At 39.3% G+C, this 21,688-nt stretch overlaps 1 protein-coding gene and 2 long non-coding RNA genes across 4 annotated transcripts; 1 reads left to right on the forward strand and 2 right to left on the reverse strand.

Annotated features, from left to right (window-relative positions):
* Positions 1–1,685: 1,685 nt before the first annotated feature.
* Positions 1,686–2,321, forward strand: LOC139785839 (uncharacterized). The gene has a single exon (XM_071725009.1). The coding sequence runs from the start codon at positions 1,686–1,688 to the stop codon at positions 2,319–2,321; it is 636 nt and encodes a 211-aa protein (XP_071581110.1).
* Positions 2,322–4,638: 2,317 nt separating this feature from the next.
* Positions 4,639–6,629, reverse strand: LOC139785836 (uncharacterized). The gene is made up of 5 exons (XR_011722098.1): positions 6,285–6,629; positions 6,026–6,107; positions 5,831–5,952; positions 5,256–5,478; positions 4,639–5,154 (listed from the first exon to the last, which is right to left on the reverse strand). It is a non-coding gene; the product is annotated as an uncharacterized lncRNA (long non-coding RNA).
* A 13,517-nt stretch (positions 6,630–20,146) lies between these two features.
* On the reverse strand, positions 20,147–21,680 carry LOC139785835 (uncharacterized). 2 transcript variants are annotated; one of them, XR_011722097.1, is made up of 5 exons: positions 21,557–21,680; positions 21,330–21,426; positions 20,842–21,067; positions 20,612–20,755; positions 20,147–20,531 (listed from the first exon to the last, which is right to left on the reverse strand). It is a non-coding gene; the product is annotated as an uncharacterized lncRNA (long non-coding RNA). The 2 variants fall into 2 exon arrangements; XR_011722096.1 differs by having other exon boundaries at positions 21,523–21,680.
* Between the last annotated feature and the right edge of the window lie 8 nt (positions 21,681–21,688).

Raw genomic sequence — 21,688 nt, forward strand, 5'->3', positions numbered from 1 at the left:
TCCAAGATCTACGGTTGCCTTTATCTTTCCGATCGTGTGGATCTGGTGTCCTGTTACGCCGATCAGTGCCAAACGTTCTTCTCGCACCATCGTTTTGCCTTTCAGATTTCCTACCTTGATTAACGTCAGGGTCGCTCCTGAATCTAATAGGAAATCCGTTTTTCCTTTCTCCTCCAACACCTCTCTTATCCTCATACATATTTCCATTGGCGTTTTTAAAGGGACGTACCCAACCCTTTACACAATTCTCATCCTTAGCCCGACCTGACCATTGCGGCCCTTTACATTCTTTTTCCCTCCCACCCCTCCTCGGTCCCTTTCCTCCCCCCTTTTCCTCACCTATCCTATTCCTTCACCCATATCTCCCTCTCCTCATCCCACATCCATTCTTTATCATCTAACAAAATACCCTACTCCCGGCCTGTCCATAGCGACCCTCTACAAACTGATTCACCTCCCTCCCTTCCCCGCACAATACCCCCAGTTCCATTCTTCCCTCCCTCTTTTAAACTGTTCTCTCCTCGAGCGGCAGGCTCTCTGAACTCCCGCTGGACTCTGCTCCTCCTCCGCCACCTCCCAAAATTGTCTCCTTTACTTCCTGTCCAGCTCCAGTCCGCCACCTGTCATCTCTCTGCCCTGCTCCACTTCTGCACATAAAGATTCATCAATCCTCTCCTTTCAGCCCTCTGCCCCCCCCCCCTAATCACAAGGGAGAGGCTCCCCCTTGGGAGAGGTGCCTAAGGCTCGGCCTATCTGCCTCCTGAATGAAGTTGGTAAGGCGTTTGAGAGAGTAATAGCTAATCGAATTAACGCATGGCTTGAAGAAAATCCGAGATACGATTTATCCGAAAATCAATTCGGATTTAGGAAGATGCGTTCAACTACGGATGCCCTCTTTTACGTTAAAAAGATTATCACGAAGGCTCGTGCGAGGCGGAAAATGGTTTTGGCACTCTCTCTCGACATCTTTAATGCGTTTAATTCGATCAAACATCCTGGCATTAGATACGCATTAAGGACTAAACACATTCCGAAATACCTTCGCCGCATTGTGGAGGCGTATCTTGGAGGCAGAAAGGTCAGATTCAGGACGATGGATGGAGTTAGATGTATGAGGAGGGTTCGCAGGGGGGTCCCACAGGGCTCTGTTTTGGGTCCCCTCTTGTGGAACTTAGCTTTCGACCTGGTCCTAAGGACTCTCTTACGCCGCGGATGTCACGTCGTCTGTTACGCGGATGACACGCTCTTGCTCGTTGAGGAGGACGACTTTGACGCTGCCTGTGCGCTGGCCTCGGAGTGCCTCGAATACATGTTGAAAAACATTAAATTTCTTGGCCTCAAGATATCATGGCCTAAATCCGAAGCTATGTTTTTTGGTCAACACCCTCGCAATGCTGTTTTTGAGTTTGAGGGCATCGAAGTTCCTATATCAAAATTCATGAAGTATCTTGGCGTAATCATAGATCCCAGATGGTCTTTCCGCAGGCACATCAATTATGTAGCGGAAAAAGTCTCTAAAGTCAGTAGAGCGCTGTGCGGCAATGGAAAACAAACGTAGATTATACTATAGTGTTATCCTTTCTATTGCTCTGTACGCGGCACCCATTTGGAGCCAGGCCCTTTCCTCGGAAAACATGCAACGGATCATGAGAAGAGCACTTAGACTGTCGGCTTTGCGTACTACCATGTCGTACCGTACTGTGTCGTACGAGGCCGCGACCTTACTGGCGAGGATACCTCCACTACATCTTTATGCGGACTATCTCCGGCGTACATATATGCGCCTGCGTGAATTAAAGGAGTGCGGCATGTATACCGTTGATTCCCCTTCGGAAGTGAGGGAATCTGAGTGGGCCACCCTGCGGGAGCAATGGCTGGAACACATCAGCGACAACAGCCTATCTGGCAAAAGGACACGTGAAGCGATCTCTCCGTCCTTCGATTCATGGCTCGACCGACGTTCTGGCTTTCTATCTTTTCGCATCACGCAATTTCTCACAGGCCATGGATGCTTTGGATCCTTTCTTTATAGGATCGGCAAGGAAGAGACATCAACTTGCAGATATTGCTCCACTGCTGAAGATACTTCAGAGTACACTTTAGCATCGTGCCCGTTTTGGGGTCACGAGCGTGGTGAACTGACCGCAATTATTGGTCAGGTTTCGTTGGCGGCTGTTGTTAATCAGATTTGTAAAACGCGTGAAGCATGGCGTGCTTTTTCGGTGTTTGCAGAGCGGGTCCTCTGTCGTAAGGAGGAAGATGAAAGAATTAGACAACAGGCCCTCGTGGATCCTGGTATTGCGAATATCGGCGTTGTTTAGCAGTTGGACCATTGCGATTATAAATGGGAATTCGTTTCTTGCGGCGTGCGTTTTTTGCGGTTGCGGCGGGGTGGTGTTTCTCCTGGGGGGTGGCCGGCGCTGGTCTTTCCCGGGCTCTGTTCCTTCTTGGGGTTCGGTGCATTGCGTGAGGTGGTATGGGCCGGGTCTGGCCGGCGGTCGCTGTCTTCCGGTTTCGCTGTTCCTCGTCGCGTGGCTTTTTGTGCTGTGCATAAATGCACATCGACCTCCTTCCCGGGGGTTCTGTCTCGGGATCGTGGGGGTTCTCCGGGATCGGCCGGCCGGGGCTGCCTGCTCGCTGCTGTTTCGGGGCTCTGGCACCATTGCTTTGGCAATGGCTGCTTGGAGCTCCTTTTGTGGCGGTCGGTGCCGGTCGGTCGTCTTCTGGGGGTCCCGTTGCGGCCTCGGGGCGGAGTCTGCCTCCGGTTTTAATTTTTTGTCGTTCTCTGCCCTTGCGGGTCTTACCTCTTTATCCGTCGCCTCAACGTCCCGCCGCAGTGCCACCCTCTACGGCATCTGACACCCGGCGCCGTCTCGGTCCTCCGCCGCTCTCCCCAATACTGTCCTGTTGTTTCTCGTTGCACACCTCTACCTCGGGCCTCAGCTCATGCCGCATGTAACTTCTGCAGCTACCCTCCTATTCTCCGTCTTATCCCCCCCGCCCTTTCCACTCTTATCAATTTTTCAAGCTCTGACTCTGACCCCCGGTCCTTTTCCCCTCGATCACCTCCCCGTCCGTCGTTCTTCCACCGCCGAATCCTGCCCCTCCTTCCTCCTTCATCTTTCCCCCGTCCCCTCTCTCGTGCTCCCTTCCGCGTCTATCCGGCAGCTTTCCTTTCTCGCCTCCGGCCAGCCGTTCCGCCACTTCCTTCCTTCCGGTTCGGGTTGCTCTTTTCTCCCCTTTCCTCCACCATTTCTCCCTCACTCTACCCCCCCTTGCACTTTCCTTAATCTCCAACCGGCAACCGCCTTTCAATCCTTCCGTCCGTCGGCTTTCCTCCGCGCCACGCGTAGTCACGCGCGTTTCGCAACACTATTTGCCTAATACTTTTTGAGATATTCAAAGAAAACTTAATTAGTAACTTTTTCAATATTTAGCTTAAGATATCTCGATAATTATTTGTCAGAAGGAAAAGTGGTACATTTTGACTTGATTTGATCTGAAGAATATTCTGTTGCAATAGTACCCTTTTTTAAATATTTGTAAGATATCTTCTTGGAGCTTTCATGTATACACAAGTATTTAAAAAAGTTGGGGTAGTATTGCAACAGAATATTCTTAAGATCAAATCAAGTCAAAAAGTCTGTACCACATTTCCCTTCGACAAATAGTTATCGAGACATCCTAAGCTAAATATTGAGAAAGTTACCAAGTTTTCTTTGAATATCTCAAAAAGTATTAGGTAAATAAAAAAAGTTTGAGACAATAGTTGTTAAATTAATTAGTAGAAAAAGATAATACAATAAAAAATAGAGGTGTCTATTTAAAAATTTAACTTGAGCTCTACTGGGCCCAATATGACCCCCGGACTCAATCTATATATATAAAAAGACAAATGTCCTGACTGACTGACTGACTGACTCATCAACGCCCAGCCCGAAACCCTGAACCTAGGAACATGAAATTCGGGTAGTGTATTCCTCTCATGACGTAAGCACCCACTAAGAAGGGATTTTTCACGGAAACGTGTTTCACGGATACCGTAGCGAAGCACGGGTGTATCAAGCTAGTATCTAATAAAATCGTCTATTGGCTTCCTTTGAACTCTCCAACTTTTATCTGAAACACTTTTCCAATAAATCAATTTTTTTTTAAATAATTAGCCGTTCCGAAACTTTTGCATATTGTACATCCCTATATATTTCACTCTAAAACAAAAAATATCTTATGTATGTACATATGTATATCAGAATTAAAAAAAAATGTATGTATCCATTAAGCAAAAAATCATTATTACAATGTTATTGCAATGATATTCTAGAACTTGTAATGTTGTTAAATATGCAGTTCTTAATGTTGTATAGAACATCATTATGAACGTACTTTGACCACAATTCCGAAATTTCAGTAATATTGAAATGGGAGTGCCATAACGTTGTAAATAACATTGCGATAAGGTTTTCTATCATTCCTGTAATGTTTCTGAGATAAAAATTTAAACGTACTATCAACTTTATTACAATATTATATTAAGATTACCGTAATATTAATTCTAACATTTATTTAAAGTTGTTATTGATATTTTGTTTTTATTTCAGGCAATATGTATTTATTTTCAATAAATATGTACTACACTAATTATCATAAAAAAGTAGTTTTATTTATATGAAAAAATATATATACATATATAGGTATTATTATGAGTTTTATTTCGTATGCCAATTATCTCTGCGAATTATCTCTGCCAATTATCTCAGAAAGGATTGATCCTAGGAGGGGAAGTTTTTGAAGTCATCCTTCGAATAAGGGAAATTAAGTACCTTCTAACTTTTCTTTAGGCAATGCGATACAGGTGTTCTAGTTCAATATAACTCTTTTAATTTTTTTCTTCAAACTCTTATTCTTTCCTTTTAAACGGATTATTAACCTTCCGGATCTTTACCAAACAGTTGCTAGAAAATAAGAATTTCTCGTTCAATTTCAGAAATATTAGTAACATCTTCAGTGATTTATTCTGTATATAAAAATACATTATATCACTTTTTTATCTTTTCAGATTTTTTTCTTTGTTTACGGGTGTTTGCAAATCTAAGCCATTCCATTATAGAGTGTTCCAAGTCTTTCTCTGTATTACAAGGGATTATTGTCTAAAAGCTTCCAAAACAAGAAGAATTCAATATAGGTTAGATAAGAGAAAGGTTATAATTTAATATATACATAATTTAATAATAATAATAATAAGCAGCTTTACTTACGCAGCTTCTTGGTCATCCTTTAGCATTTCCTCAAAAGTAAGAAAACTGTCAATAGAAGTTAAGGGAAGATGTTCATCCCCAATCTTAGTATCTCGTACAGAGTTTTCCTTATGATATATTGTTCACTGATGTTTATCTTTTAGCCAGGGTCAAATTTTCCAAATGGTGGTTTCTTGAATTTGATACAACAATTGATCCTGTATATTAAGATATATTCATTGCCCTGTACATATAAAATATGCTTACAATAATATATTTATATACTTTGGAGTGTGATAGCACATATATATGTGAAAAAAATATAGAAATAAATAAAAAGTCAGTTTTGGTCTTGTTTATACTGATCGTTTGTTACGTCTATCAACTTTATACTAATTTTATACTAAATTACTCTTTCAGTGATATAATGCAAACGATGATGTATTAAAGCCGTACAATACTTCTTCAACAAATCGTCTCCATGCATGTATTGTACCAGCTTTATACGTTATCGTTTACATATTTCGCCAAATTTTGAGGTTATTTTATAGAAAGTTACACTGTTTGGTACCATCGAAATAATAGCATTGACGAACCTTGATGATATTTTTGATATGTCCAAAGACAAGTCTATTATAGAACGTAGATAGATTTGATATTTCCTCTCTTCTGTAAATCTCTCTTGTAAATTGGAAAATGAATCCTGCATCACCAGCTACTATTCATAGCACGTATGGTTAATTGAGTTCTTATCATTAATATACAACTTTTATAATATAATAGTTACTTACTTATATATAAATATGCTGTAAATAAAGAGCACTCCGCATTGCTCGATCCACACACGTGTATACGCACTCTCAGAAAGAATTTCTAATAACGAGACAAAAAATATTTTTGACATGTTTAATCTCATCACAACTTGAAGCAGTATAAAAATAAAACAATATTAATCCGAATCCCTCCAACGTTTTTTCCGCCATTTAATCAACGAGATTTTGACTGTTTGCCGTTTCGAGAGTAAATGAGCTAGTGCTCTGAAATTTCTACCTGATGTTCCCTACTAGGGCTGCGTTTCTGTATTCACTGTAAGTACTGACGATGTGACGTCATTAAGCACAGCTGCAAGATCGTTCCGTAATTACTTCTGTTGCTTTTACCGCATATAACGCTGCAATAACGGAACGATATCCGCAGTACTGCGACTGTTGTTATGTATAAGAAAGAAATATAACCTATCTTAACCTATCTTAGACACGTCGTGACACGACGATAGGAGCACCTATTCTAAATATATAAAAAAGAATCAGTTTTCAGATTTATGAAAATATCGAAATTATTTATTATTATATTAATTATATTAATTTAGTAACCTTTTCGGGCTTTTTCCGCATCTTCGTGACCAGTGATTGGCAAAAAAATTTTCATTATTTATTTTTTAAATGTCAAAGCAATCATTAATAAGCCAAAATACAATATATTAAGTGCCAAAAAAATAAAATTTTTTAAACTTATTTTTATTTACCTAACAATTTGTAAATAATTTCAAAAAAAGATTATTTTTACAAAAATTATTAATGTTTAACATTATTTTTTAATTCTTAGAAAATTTAATAATAAATCGAGAATTATAACTAATTTTTCAAAAATAAATAATTGAATAAAAATAATTTCTAATTTTCTAAAAAATAATAATAAAAAACAAATATTTTTTAATTTTTCAGAAAATTAACAATTAAATAAAAATAATTTTTTATCCTTGACTCTGAAACAAGTTGTCTTGGCAAAAACAAGTATGAACATGAGGTAACTGACAATATTACAATCAGAGATACTGGGCAAGACGAAGGGGACGGATATACGCGATTGGTCAAAACCTGTTAACGTGTTAACGTTTTATGAAAAGGGTGTGTGGCTAGCATTAGAGCCATCGCACACGAAATGCATAGCTTAGCATAAGCGTATTACTAGCGCTACTTGTACTTCCCAGTCATCTCGGTGGAAAATTGAAAATTTCTTATTAATGTAATCAGGGGCGGATTTTGGGCTTGTGCCGCCCTAGGCACTAAAATATTTGCCGCCCATGTAAGGCGTGAAAAAAGAAATTTTATTTAAATATTGATTGTACTTATAAATTTTCCCGTCTCGATTTTTTTTTCGCAAACTCATTAATTATATCGTCATAATCTAAAGATCTCGATAATTGTGATTCTATGCTGAGTATGGCGAGTGCGTTGAGTCTATCCTCATTCATCGTAGAACGTAAATAGTTTTTAACACGGCGCAACCATGAAAAACTACGTTCTCCCGTACAGTTCGTAACTGGAACACAAGCACATATGCGAAGTGCGATATCGACATTTGGATACACGGTTTGCAGATCTTCTTCTCGAATCCATTTTAATAATTTCAAAGAAGTTTCCGATTTTTCATGGCCCGTGGAACAGTGTGCACCAAAATGAAGGCATTCATCTGCAAAAGTTTCTTCAAGGTCCGACTGATATGTCTTCTGCAAATTGATTGCTTTTTTTCGTATTTCATCTGGACTTAAGGATGGTAGGTTGATGAGGAAAGCGAATTTTTCGTGAAATCGCTGATAAGCAATGTGGCGTTTTTTAAACTCCATAAGGAGGTTATCAATTATGACTAAAAACGTATTAATTCGTAAATCCTCTCGTCCGGTCAATCTTTCTCCATCGCTACTAGATTCGTCAGAACGTATCTTTCTCTTCTTCTGTCGTTTCGTATCCTTCTCGTACTCTTGCACTACCGAAAAGCTCAGTGCCTTCTCCTCATAATAGTTGAAGTCTTCGCGAATATTTGTAATTAAATTAATTAATGAATCGTAAAGCTTCACAACTGTAAATATATCAATATCTACACTCTGCAGTTTTTTATTGGTTGCATTAATTCTGCTCAAAATGAAACCCCAAAAAACTGTCATAAAAGCTGTTTCTAGTCGTTCAAGTTTAAGCCGAATGCCCTTCGCTTCACATCTGACGATAGCTTTCTGTTGCTTATTATCTTCGATTAATTTTAGTACATGTATAATGTCGTCCCACGATTCGTACAAACCTCGACAAGCATCTGCGCGTGCCGACCACCTAGTCACCGATAAACTTTTTATGGTAGTCGTTTCATTTTTGTCTTCCTTTAATTTTTTGTTTAGCTGGATCTCATTTTGGAGAATTTCCCAGCGTTGAGTCGAGGAAGCAAAGAAATTAAATATCTCTTGTACAAGTGCAAAAAATCTACATGCCTCTTCACAGCTTTCTGCAGCGGATTCGCCAATTAAATTGAGCGAGTGAGCTGAACAAGGGACATATTCCGCTTGTGGCGATAGCTTTTTAATTTGTGCCTGCAGCCCGTTATAAGCACCCGACATATTAGCTGCGTTGTCGTAAGACTGTCCTCGACAGTTCGTGATGTCAATTTCATATTTATTTAATATGCCAGTTACTGCTTTCTCCATTGCCTTTGCTGAGTGGCCGATGTTGGGAATAAATTCCAGGAAGCGTTCAATAGGTAAACCATCATTAAGGACGTATCTGACAATAAAAGTTAGTTGATCGACGTGGGATATGTCTGGCGTAGAATCGACAATAATCGAAAAATATTTTCCCGATTTCAATTGAGCAATAATGAGACTTGTCACTTTATCCGCCATTAGATGAATAAATTCTTCGCAAATAGTAGAAGAGAGGTAACTAGTGTGACCACTGCCAGGATTACCATATCGTGAAATGTGATCGGCTAAAAACGGATCAAATTCTGCGATAAGTTCCAAAGACATTAGATAGTTCCCGTTTTTTACAGATCCAAATACTTCATCGTGTCCTCTAAACGAAAGACCACGTGAAGCCAGGGCTTTTACAGTTGCCACCACGCGTTTTAGTACATTCCTCCAGTAATTTATTCTTTCCTCGAGTTGAACTGTCAGTTTGTTATCTAAGCGGCCACAAATATTTCCCCTTCGTTTTAAATTTAGAATGGACAATTTGTGACTTGACGAATTTTCGTGAGATGCTACGCGACTAAAAGCATTTTTCCAGTCGTTAAACCCTTCTTTGCTACCGAATTGAGAACCTCCATTGAATGCAAGACACGGTCCGCAATATACTCTACCAGTACTTTGAGAGTAAATTAGCCACTGACGAAAGGTTTTTTCGCCATTTAAAAGATTACGTTCGAACAGTGATTTTGATAAGTAACGTGTCACACCGTCCTCATACGTATGTTTACTGTGAGCAAAATCCACATCGACGTTTTGTTCCATACCGTTAATTGCTACGTAATCCCTAGTGCCATCATTAATTGTCCATTCAGCAGGATCTCTACTCACTGAAAATTGGAGCTCAGGTTCAAGTTGTTCTTCAATGATAAACATTGTTTGAGTATCTGCACTTGCACTGCAAGAAGCTTCAGGAGTAGAGATGGGTACTATCTAGTTAAAAATTTTAAACTTCTGTTAAAAAATTAAATAGCTGACTACCAAAGCATTAATAGACCTTTTCATTTCAATTCGGAAATGACACGGACGCCATGATGATTTCCGCGAATTCAAAAGAGTCGGTCCTTTTAGGAAAACTAGTATTAGAAAATGTGAAAAATATATGTTTTAAAATCTTGAAGAAAAAATGTTTTCAGTTGAAATGTCATGTAATGTCATTATAAATTATTAAATTCAAATTTTTTCACGCCCCAAAATTTGCCGCCCCCAAAAATTTGCCGCCCTAGGCAGTTGCCTACTCTGCCTAGTGGTAAATCCGCCCCTGAATGTAATTTCTTATTTAAAAAATCCAATGTGATTCCCCGAAAAGTGATCCCCCGATTCAAAAGTACTTTATTATCAATATTTTTTTAGACCTTTTTGTATATATGTGGTATTGTTGGTGTAGAATTTGCATATTGTAACAAATTTTAAAAATTCCAAAAAATAAATCCAATATGGCGGACTCAAATATTTGTGAATTTTTAAAACTTTAACAAAAGTTTCGCTCGACAAGCAATAGCTAAATAATATCAAACGGCCAATTTCGAGCTAATACCAGATGTTAGAAAAAAATATTTAATACATTCAATAATCGTATACAGACTTTTAAAACTTTATATTTTAACCTTTTTTGTACATATAAGGTTTTTAAAAGAAGCAATAAAAAAACAGAAAAAACATTCAAAGAAAGTCGATAATAAACAATTAAACTTTATTTATATTAAAAAATATAATTTTGTAAAAAAAAACAATAATTCTCAAACTTAAATGTTTGATAAAGTTGGTGTGATTGAAGAAAAGATGTGTTTAATCAACGAAAATTATATATGTTGCTTTATCTAGAGTGAGATCATTTGATTCAGTTATTAAGTTTTTCTAGGTAACCAACGTCAAGTTAGAAACGTTAAAAATTATTTATATCAAGAAATATCTGAATAAATAAGAAAAATACGTATATGAACACATAAAATTAACAATTATTTGTTTATAATTATTATAATTAAATTATAATTGTTATATTGGGGGGAAGGGGTACCGTTGAGGGGGGGGAGCGTGCAAAGCACGTTTATAGTTTATCTAGTAATTGCAAATTTTCCCAAAAAACACGAATTTTCAGTATGAAAAAATTATTTAGTATAAACAATAATGTATAATGTTCGCTTGAAATAATAATAACAAGACAAAAGGGCTTGCGAACTAGCAGGTTGTTGATGCTGACATGTATTTAAAATCATAACAATGACTTGACAATAACAAACGTTTCGGCCATAACTGTGGCCTTTTTCAGTGTAGTCGTTAAATTAAAACAATATACCCCCTTATACAATAAAGAATCATTCGCTTACAAATTTTAATTCGCAAAGAATTAACTTATTCGTTGAGCAAAGAACAAGAATAATCCCCAAAATAAGTTCTGATATATTTAAAAAAAGGAAGTTTAAAACGCAACATATCGCCCGCGTGAATATAAACAATTAATAAATGCTAATTTTCTAAAAAAATTAGTAATATATTTTCTAATAATTATCTACTAATTGTTCAAATAATTTACTTTTTAAAAACTACTAATTTTTTAAAAAATTATAAATATTTTTTTTAAATGAGTAATTTTTTTAAAAATTTACAATTTATTTTATATAATGGCCAATTTTTAAATTATGAACAATATATTTCTGATTATTTATTAATTTTTTAGACAGAGTATTATATTTTCAATCAATTAATAATTATTTTAAATTTAGAGCTTAGTATTTTATTAATTACCAATTTTTTGTTAATTAAAATTAAAAACATTCAAATTTTTTATTTTTAATTAATTAAAAATAACCGCCGATATCATTACTAAAAACAGAATTTTTGCCGATCACTGTTCGTGACTAAAGATTACTGTATATTTCTCGTTGTTGCCTTCCAGGTCCACAAGGACCAATTCTTCCAAAAGTGCCGCCATAGCCGCCATGTTCTTACTGCGAATGCCTCACCTCGCGAGCCGCAGTAATGAAAGTAGGAAGTGACGACAAAATCTATGACGTCACATGAACACGAAAACGCTTTGACAGCTTATTGCCGCGTATATTGGAACGGATTTACAGTGCTGCCAGTACTGCGAGTGAATAGCGAAACGCAGCCTATAACAACTTTTTTTAGAGGTGGGGGGGATTATCCCACGGCCGTTGGTTTTCCGGAACAAATGACCGGAACAAACGACGTTAGAAACGCGTGGAACACGAAAGTGCATGGTTGGAGGGATTAGGGTTAAGATTAAATTAATAATTCCTATTCTCCTCTGTCGAATAAAATAAGATTGACTTAATGTCTTGAGACAAGAGTAATATATATAAATTTAAGCTTATATATTCTTGCGTTTAGACTAAATCTTCACGCGATGTTAGCCGTGTTAGCGCCACAGTATTTAGCGCGAAACCGATGTGTGCTACCGTCTTTCGTCAACGCCAATAACGTGATACGCTATTGACCGAGAACGAAGCCTAAGTGTTTACATCAACGTCGTAGTCGTGGATATAAGGTAAGGCAGAGTAAAACGTAAGTCTTGAAAGGCTATTGTACAACAACCTTTTTCGTCTTACGTTTATCTTTGCCTTAAGGGAGGTTTCTACCTTGTTGGGTCAAAAAAATGCCTTTTTTTTACGAATTTTTTTTTAGAAAACTATTGAATATAGCAAGTTGAAATTATGTGTGCTGCTTAAGTAGCTTTTATTAAATAAGTACAAATTTTTTCAATGAGAAGGAGGGGAGGGGGACACGATGACGGCGGCACGCTGGCGATGAGGTACTTCCGGCTTGCGGAAGTACTGCTGCCGGAACAAGTGACATGAAACAAAAAAATGAAACATATTCTTACTCTATATAACACTGGGCATGGCATGAACGAAAATCAAGAAGAAAAAATAAAAAATGACAAAATGGCGAGACATTGAAATTTAGGTGTCGATTTTTTTAAAATAAAATTAATTTCAATGTCTCGCCATTTTGTCATTTTTTATTTATTCTTTTTTATTTTGGTTCATGCCATGCCCAGTGTTATATAGAGTAAGAATATGTTTAATTTTTTTGTTTCATGTCACTTGTTCCGGCAGCAGTACTTCCGCAAGCCGGAAGTACCTCATCGCCAGCGTGCCGCCGTCATCGTGTCCCCCTCCCCTCCTTCTCATTGAAAACAAAAACAAAAAGGTCGGGACCCTGGATTATCTCGGAAAGTTGACGTTTTCGGAAGAAATGTTTTATACAAAAGTTGTAGGATAGCAAGTTACCCATTACGTGGTGATATTGGTTTGACCTTGAACGATCTTGGGAAAGTCACATCAGAGTTACATTAAGTTTTTTAAATGGGGACCCCTATTTTTTATTGTAAATTCTTGTAACCGACGTCGAGAACTTTACAAAACAGTATAAGTCAATTCCATTTGGCCAAGAACTATTCGAGATATGCGCCGTTAAAGATAGCGTTATTTCGAGGTTTAGGGACTCCAAACAGCCGTCGGTGACCCAGCCAGCGAAGGCAAGATCGGTCGGTGATCCAGCCAGGTAAGGCAAGATCGGTCGGTGATCCTGCCAGCTAAGGCAAGATCGGTCAGTGACCCAGCCAGCGAAAGCAAGATCTTGCCTTAGCTGGCTGGATCACCGACCGATCTTGCCTTCGCTGGCTGGGTCACCGACGGCTGTTTGGAGTCCCTAAACCTCGAAATAACGCTATTTTTATCGGCGCATATCTCGAATAGTTCTTGGCCAAATGGAATTTACTTATACTATTTTGTAAAGTTCTCGACGTCGGCTACAAGAATTTACAATAAAAAATAGGGGTCCCCATTTAAAAAACTTAATGTAACTCTGATGTGACTTTCCCAAGATCGTTCAAGGTCAAACCAATATCACCACGTAATGGGTAACTTGGTATCCTATAACATTTGTATAAAACATTTCTTCCGAAAACGTCAACTTTCCGAGATAATCCAGGGTCCCGACCTTTTTGTTACACCCGGTATATCTGTGTTTCGCAAAAACCTTGACTTTATTCTATCGCAAAAAGGATCTTGGAAGAATAACATAAGATTTCCTGACAATCTACACTGAGAAAAAAATGTTCTGGATTTTAGTAAATATTTTAGTTTGCATACAACTATGACTCCATTTATTAAAATGAAGAAAATTTCCCTTTTTATTAGTATATGTGTATTTACTGAGAAAAAAATATACTAATAAAAAGGAAAATTTTCCTCATTTTAATAAATAAAGTCACAGTTGTATGCAAACTAATATTTACTAAAATCCAGAACATTTTTTTCTTAGTGTACACATTTTTTTCCGCAAAAGAATATAATAAGATTTCCTTCAGATCCGTCTATAGTTGAATCAAGAATATTATAAGATTGTCACAAATTGTTATCTAAATCTTTCTGAGAAAATTAGAGGGATACCCTGGTAACCATATCCGATAGAAAACGATAAAAAAATTTCTTATCGTTTTTAATACGGTTAGTGAATCGTTTATTTACGGTACTCTATCAGAAACTCACGTTACAAAATACTTGGGATCCTATCGTAAATGTCTTATCAGCTATACATCAATTTCTATCGTTTTTAATATGGTTAGTGAATCGTTTATTTACGGTACTCTATCAGAAACTCACGTTACAAAATACTTGGAATCCTATCGTAAATATCTTATCAGCTATATATCAGTTTCTATCGTTTTTAATATAATTAGTGAATCGTTTATTTACGGTACTCTATCAGAAACTCACGTTACAAAATACTTGGGATCCTATCGTAAATGTCTTATCAGCTATACATCAGTTTCTATCGTTTTTAATATGGTTAGTGAATCGTTTATTTACGGTACTCTATCAGAAACTCACGTTACAAAATACTTGGAATCCTATCGTAAATATCTTATCAGCTATATATCAGTTTCTATCGTTTTTAATATAATTAGTGAATCGTTTATTTACGGTATTCTATCAGAAACTCACGTTGCAAAATACTTGGGATTCTATCGGAAATTTCTTATTACCTTTATATCGGTCTCAATCAGTTTTTAACATAATTGAAGTTTCGTTTATCCACGATACTCTATAAGAAATTCTCGATACAATACACATGGGCTTGCATCCTAAATTTCTTATTAGTGGTGCATCGGTTTCTATAATTTTTAATGGTATTAAAGTAGCTATAATTGTCTTTTTAATATGGTTAATAGTGAACCGTTTATTTACGATGCCCTGTCAGAAAAAAATTGGAAAAATTTGAAATTTCTCAGCTATATATCAGTCAGACCTTCTTTTGTTAGAGATTGAACAATTCGCGCCCTCGTTACTCTCTATAAACCTTTTACCAATGGCTAACAGTAGCGCTGCTGGATTGTGGTGGCGCTATCGTCTTTTTCTCTAGTTACTTTAGATGACGCTGTCTTCTACAGCGTTCCAAAAACTTTCACTTCACTTTTGTTCGTTGCTATGTGTGTACGTTAGCTTCTTCTTCTTCCGTCTCGAACATTCTTGAGTGTACACGCGTTATAATAAAAGATCCAGTTCATTAATCCTAACCGGTTAATTCTCGTCATCCCTGACCTGCCTATCCTAACAGGTTATGGGCCCAGCGGTTTCGCGAACGACGAAAATCGAACGAAGGACTTTTTCTGTGTACGCCTTTATCGGAAGTGCTTGATCGCGTACGCGCGAAACGAACTACGACGCGAAATAGTTGAGCCACGAATAGCTATCAAACATGAGTACGTTTAATTCGACGCGCATCGAACTCTTAACGAAGCACAATTACGATACGTGGTTAATCCAAGTTGAGGCGCTTTTGGTAAAAAACGACTCGTGGCCGTACGTTAATGGCGACATTCCGAGGCCCGCCGTGACCGGCGAAGGCGAAGCACTCGCCGCGGCACAAACTGCGCTGAACAACTGGACCATCCAGGATCGCAAGGCGAAGAGTGATCTAGTCTTGTCCGTTAGTCCGACGGAACTTAAGCATATTCGGAACTGCAACACGTCCAAAGAGGTATGGGACAGGCTAAAATCTGTTTACGCTTCCCAGGGACCTATGAGAAAAGCCGCGCTCTTGGAACAATTACTATTGAAGAAAATGCGCGAGGACGAAGACGCGAGGGATTACTTATCCCGATACATGGATACGGTGGATAAATTGCATAATATGGATATCGAGATCAACGGCGATTTACTGTCTATAATGCTGCTTCACAGCTTGCCAAACAGTTTTGACAACTTTTGCTGCGCAATCAAATCTCGCGACAATCTGCCGGACATAGACGCATTGATGATCAAGATCATCGAAGAGCGCGATAGCAAGGTTCATAAAAACGCCGAGGCGGACACGAACGCCATGTTCTCGAAGCAACAGTCGAAGACACCGACGGATGGCGCCACCGGCCGTCAACAAGGCGGTAAGAACTCCTCGAACGAAGCAAGATACAAGTGTCACTATTGCAAGAAGAAGGGCCACAAGGCCGCGGACTGCTTCAAGAAGAAGAGGGAAGCCCAAAGTGCGAATACCGCGAGTGACGTTTTTTACGCAAACGAAATCTCTAATGTCTCCACGAGCGGATCGTCAAATTATGTGACGAGTCAAAGGTGGTGTCTCGACAGCGGATGCACCTCGCATCTCTGTAAGGACGCCAAGTTATTCGCGAAAACGTACAAAGCTGAGAACGGTATAAAGTTAGCAAACCAGGCAACCGCGTGCGCGACGGCCAAGGGTGACGTGAACGTGACAGTCTCGAACGGTAAACGGAACAGGGAGGTTACGCTCGCGAACGCGCTATACGTACCGGACCTTCGAACGAACCTCTTATCGATCGCGAAAATAGTCGATAAAAATCATAAAGTCCTGTTTACCGAAAAACACGCATACGTGAAAGACGCTAACGGTGTTATAAAAATGGTGGCTGATCGTGAGGGTGATCTGTTTTTCTTACGTGAGGGACATGACACGGCATGCATAGCTACGAGTGCCTCGAATAGCGCGACCGAATGGCATTGCCGGCTTGGCCATTTGAACTGGAACGACATGTCTTTCATGCTACGAAACGAGATGGCATCTGGCTTAACCTTCAAGGTCAACGACGTGCTTCCTCCGTGTGATGTATGTGCCACCGGAAAACTCACGAGACTCCCCTTTCCAAAACGTCACGCAAGATCACCTGACTTGCTTGGAATAGTGCACACAGATCTGTGCGGCCCCATGCGAACACAGTCGCGGGGCGGCGCCCGATATTTTCTCACATTTACCGACGACCATAGCCGCTGGACCGTGATTTATTTTCTGAAAAACAAATCCGAGGTGGCATCCAAGTTTCTGGAGTATAAAAATTACGCAGAGACGCAAACCGGTAAGAGAATCAAAGCACTGCAGTCAGATAACGGGAGGGAATTTTGCAACGCAACTATGGATAAAATATTGGCGGAGGCTGGAATTCAACGACGGTTAACGACTCCATATACACCCGCACAAAACGGTGTAGCCGAGCGGAAGAATAGGACACTCGTCGAGTCTGCTCGCTGCATGCTGACGGAATCCGGACTCCCGACATCTTTTTGGGCCGAAGCTGTTGCAACCGCCAATCACGTGAGAAATCGGTGCCCGACAAAAATTCTCGATACGAAGACACCCTTCGAGGTGTGGACGGGCAGGCGCCCCAGCCTTAAATACCTGCAGAAATTTGGAGCCAAGGTGTACATCCTAGACAAATCTCCTGACAAGGGCAAGTTTTCGCCAAGAGGAATTGAAGGAACTCTCGTCGGATATTCCGAAACGTCCAAGGCCTATCGCGTTTGGGTGCCGTCTGAGATGAAGATTCATGTGACGCGAGATGTCAAGTTCTTCAACGAGCTCCAGACCAGGGAGGGCCAGCAAGATCCTGTCCATGGATCCTCGGGCAACCTTTTTTCTGTTTCAGATAATCAGCAGAGCCCAGGGACGATCGGCGAGACTGAAATTGGCGGAAACACACACCCTGATGCGGGGGTTCTACCGAACGATGAGGAGCCAGATCGGGGCGGTCACAATGAGAACCCGCCAATTAACGCTGCGAACGAAGCCGACCAAGGGGAACCGGATCCAGCAGACGATCAATTACGACGTGGTCCCGGTAGACCGCGCAAAATATTGACGGGCAAACCGGGTCGACCCGCCAAAGGATATAACATGGTGCCGGGCGTCGCCGAACCACGGGAAGCAGGAAATCAGGTCGAGTCAAGCGAAGATGAGACGTGGGAAGATGCCGAATTCGCATTCAATGCATGCGAAGTCCCGTTTCGCGAGGCAATATCCGGACCAGATAAGGATGAATGGCTCGACGCGATATATTCGGAAATTAGAAGCCTTGTCATCAACGATACTTTCGACATCGTGTCAAGACCCAAGAACGCGAAAGTCATTAAGTGCCGTACGGTCTTAAGAAATAAATTCGACGCCAACGGAGTCTTAAATCGAAGGAAGGCACGCGTAGTCGCGAAGGGATACGCTCAACGTCCCGGTATCGACTTCCTTGGAACTTACGCTCCGGTCGCCCGCCTAGGTTCGCTTCGACTCCTGATGGCTCTAGCCGCAAAGTTCGATCTGACGGTTTCCCAATTAGATATCGAGACTGCATATCTAAACGGAAAAATCGACACCGACATATACATGGACTTGCCGGACCTATTGCAAGCTACTCTCGAGAGGATGGCCCGTCAGGAGGAGGATCCCAAGATTCTGGAGCGAGTTCGCGCTATGCTGAAAAACATCAAGGGACCGGACAAGGTGTGCATATTACTGAAAGCCCTCTACGGCCTGCGTCAGGCCGGAAGACAGTGGCACGAGGTGCTCGATGAAGCGCTTCGCAGCATGGGATTAACTCCTACCAACGCGGACCCATGCGTTTATGTCGACGAGAAAAAACTCACCTTTGTGCTCGTCTATGTGGACGACATCCTAATCATTTCCAAGGATCGAGATATGGAAAATCGGATCAAGAGTGGGCTTGCTGGATTATTCAAGGTTAAGGACCTCGGCCACGCCAAATACTGCTTAGGCATCGAGATTCGGCGCGATGGAGAGAGGATTCATCTTGGTCAGCGAGGTTACGTCAGGGAGGTTTTGAAGCGTTTCGGCATGGGTGATTGTAAGCCCGTTAGCACCCCCATTGCCTTAGGCGTCAAGCTAACGAAGAACGCGGGCGTTGAAGAGAATAACACCGAAAATTACCCATATCAGGAACTAATTGGTGCACTGATGTATCTTGCCGTGGGAACACGCCCCGACATAGCGCATGCAGTAAGTGCACTTAGTCAGTTCAATACAAGTCACACAAGAGAACATTGGGCTGCTGCCAAACGTGTGCTCCGATACCTTCAGAGGACTTCCGATTATGAGTTAGTCTTCCACAAAAACGATCAATCGTTGCGAGGCTATACGGATGCTGATTGGGGCAATTGCGCTATCGACAGACGTTCCTACACCGGCTACATCTTCACACTCAGCGGAGCCGCCATAACATGGGAATCGCGCAAACAGAGAACGGTTGCTTTATCATCCACGGAGGCCGAATATATGGCTATCGCCGACGCTACCAAGGAGGCCATGTATCTTACCAGCTTTCTCAAGGAACTCGGACGTGCGGATCTCGCGGACGCTGTAATCTACAACGACAACCGTAGTGCTGGACTGTTGGCTGAAAACCCTGTGTTTCATTCCAGGTCCAAGCACATAGATATTAGACACCACTTCATCCGTCAGGCGATAAATGAACGCGCATTGAAGCTTGTATATCTTCCTACGGAGGAGATGATTGCCGACATCCTCACTAAAGCCTTATCTGGAGTTAGACATTTGAGATGTATATCAGGCCTGGGACTTCAACCCATCGATTGTTCCCGGGCGCAACTTGAGGGAGGGTGTTAGAGATTGAACAATTCGCGCCCTCGTTACTCTCTATAAACCTTTTACCAATGGCTAACAGTAGCGCTGCTGGATTGTGGTGGCGCTATCGTCTTTTTCTCTAGTTACTTTAGATGACGCTGTCTTCTACAGCGTTCCAAAAACTTTCACTTCACTTTTGTTCGTTGCTATGTGTGTACGTTAGCTTCTTCTTCTTCCGTCTCGAACATTCTTGAGTGTACACGCGTTATAATAAAAGATCCAGTTCATTAATCCTAACCGGTTAATTCTCGTCATCCCTGACCTGCCTATCCTAACATCTTTAGATGTTTGTTACTCTGTATGCCACCGGATTATAACCGTGTAAAAGAAAAATAAACCGTATCAGAGATCTTTCTATGATAAAGAAAGAACTGCATTAATTGTTTTGAAATAATTAAGCTTCCACCTTTGCGACAACAGCACCAGGAAGCCAAGGGCCAAAATTTTCACGGTTATTAGAGAAATAAAAACAACATTTACATTAGAAACGTCTTATTTAAAATTGCACTAAAATACAAATAAAATATTTTATTATTTTAATCTTAATAACAAATCATAAAAATACTTCGACGAACTTTGTTTTCGAGCCAAAGAAATATATATTATATTTGAAAATCGTTTATGTTCGTCAAATAATATTAATCAAAAAATATTAAAAGTAATATAAAACATAATAATGACTTGAAAATATTTTTAAGAAACCATGTATTTCCACAGACTTTGTTTAAAAACTTCATTTTTTTATTTATGGGTTAGAATCTGAGTCCAAATCGGTAGTATTAGAATTGAGTCCAAATCGATAGTATTTTCTTTTTCACTTTCTTTCTGATTCTGAGATACCTGCTCTATATCTCTCAATACTATAAATATGAAACAAATTACAATATTAATTTCATGAAATAACGATTTCTTTCTACTCAAATAATGTTAATGTATAAACCTTTTTTAATGCCACTTGGGACTCTACATGGTCGATTCAGTTCATAGATTTTTTGGCTCACGTAGGTACCAACTCGCGTGAGTTCGAGCTCGATTGCTACTTCATTCAAGTTATATTTCGTTTTTAATACATGACGAAATATGTCTAAAACATAAAATAATTAGGTTATTAAGTAATCCAAAAAAACATTGATGTTTCATAAAATTCATAACATATATATCACACTGTACCTTTCAGAGCCAATAATTTGGTTGCATCTAATTTTTGACGAGGGACCACCGATGTTTTGTTTCTTATTCGGTTTGATACAGTTCCAGTCACAGTACTCTCTTTTAAAGACGTTGTTCCAAAAACTGCAATAGCACAATTCTTCACAAATTGTGCCTTTGAACGGCTTAATTGTATAATGCTGTCATACACCGGACAAGAAAGCCATATGTCTCGGCCAATATGAATCTAGAAAATGTAATGCAGGACTTGAAGGAATAAATTACAACAATAATTTATGAAAAGAGGATTATGTATATATATATATATATATATATATATATATATATATATTATTTATTTTGTTAAGACTTTTTGAAATAATTGTATTTATTATATATTTTATAAGTAATAAAAGTATATGGACTGCTTCGAATTTCGAATAATTCCCGATTTCTTGATATTAGAAATGTTAAATAAAATTCTCGTTAATTGTAAAAACCAAATTTACCGTATTATCAGCAATTCTTCGATAGCCTACAGCGAAAAGCTCATTGTTATTTTCTTGAGTCGGTAATTGATTTTTTGTACTACCTCTTTTAATATATCTATATATCAGTGATAAATTATACATTAATAACACGAAATATATTTAATATCTTAATAATTAATACATTCGTAATAAAATATTTTATTATTATTACTTCGAAACTCATCAAATTCGTTGACCACTCTCACTTGCAATGCTATGTTTCTTGTCTTAGTTTCTTCCAGTTCCTCGGTATTCTTTTTTAATAGCTCCCTTAATTCAGCGTTCTCGTTTTGAAGAGCAACGATTTGTTTGTTTAACCCTTAAATGCCACCCGGGGT

The sequence above is a fragment of the Temnothorax nylanderi genome, unplaced genomic scaffold (assembly GCF_030848795.1).
Source record: "Temnothorax nylanderi isolate EJ_2023f unplaced genomic scaffold, tnyl_v1.0 TNYL_tig0897_pilon, whole genome shotgun sequence".
Lineage (NCBI taxonomy): Eukaryota > Metazoa > Arthropoda > Insecta > Hymenoptera > Formicidae > Temnothorax > Temnothorax nylanderi.

Coding starts and splice junctions, on each gene's coding strand:
- LOC139785839 (XM_071725009.1), top strand. CDS start 1,686: ATGTCGTACCGTACTGTGTCGTACGAGGCCGCGACCTTACTGGCGAGG.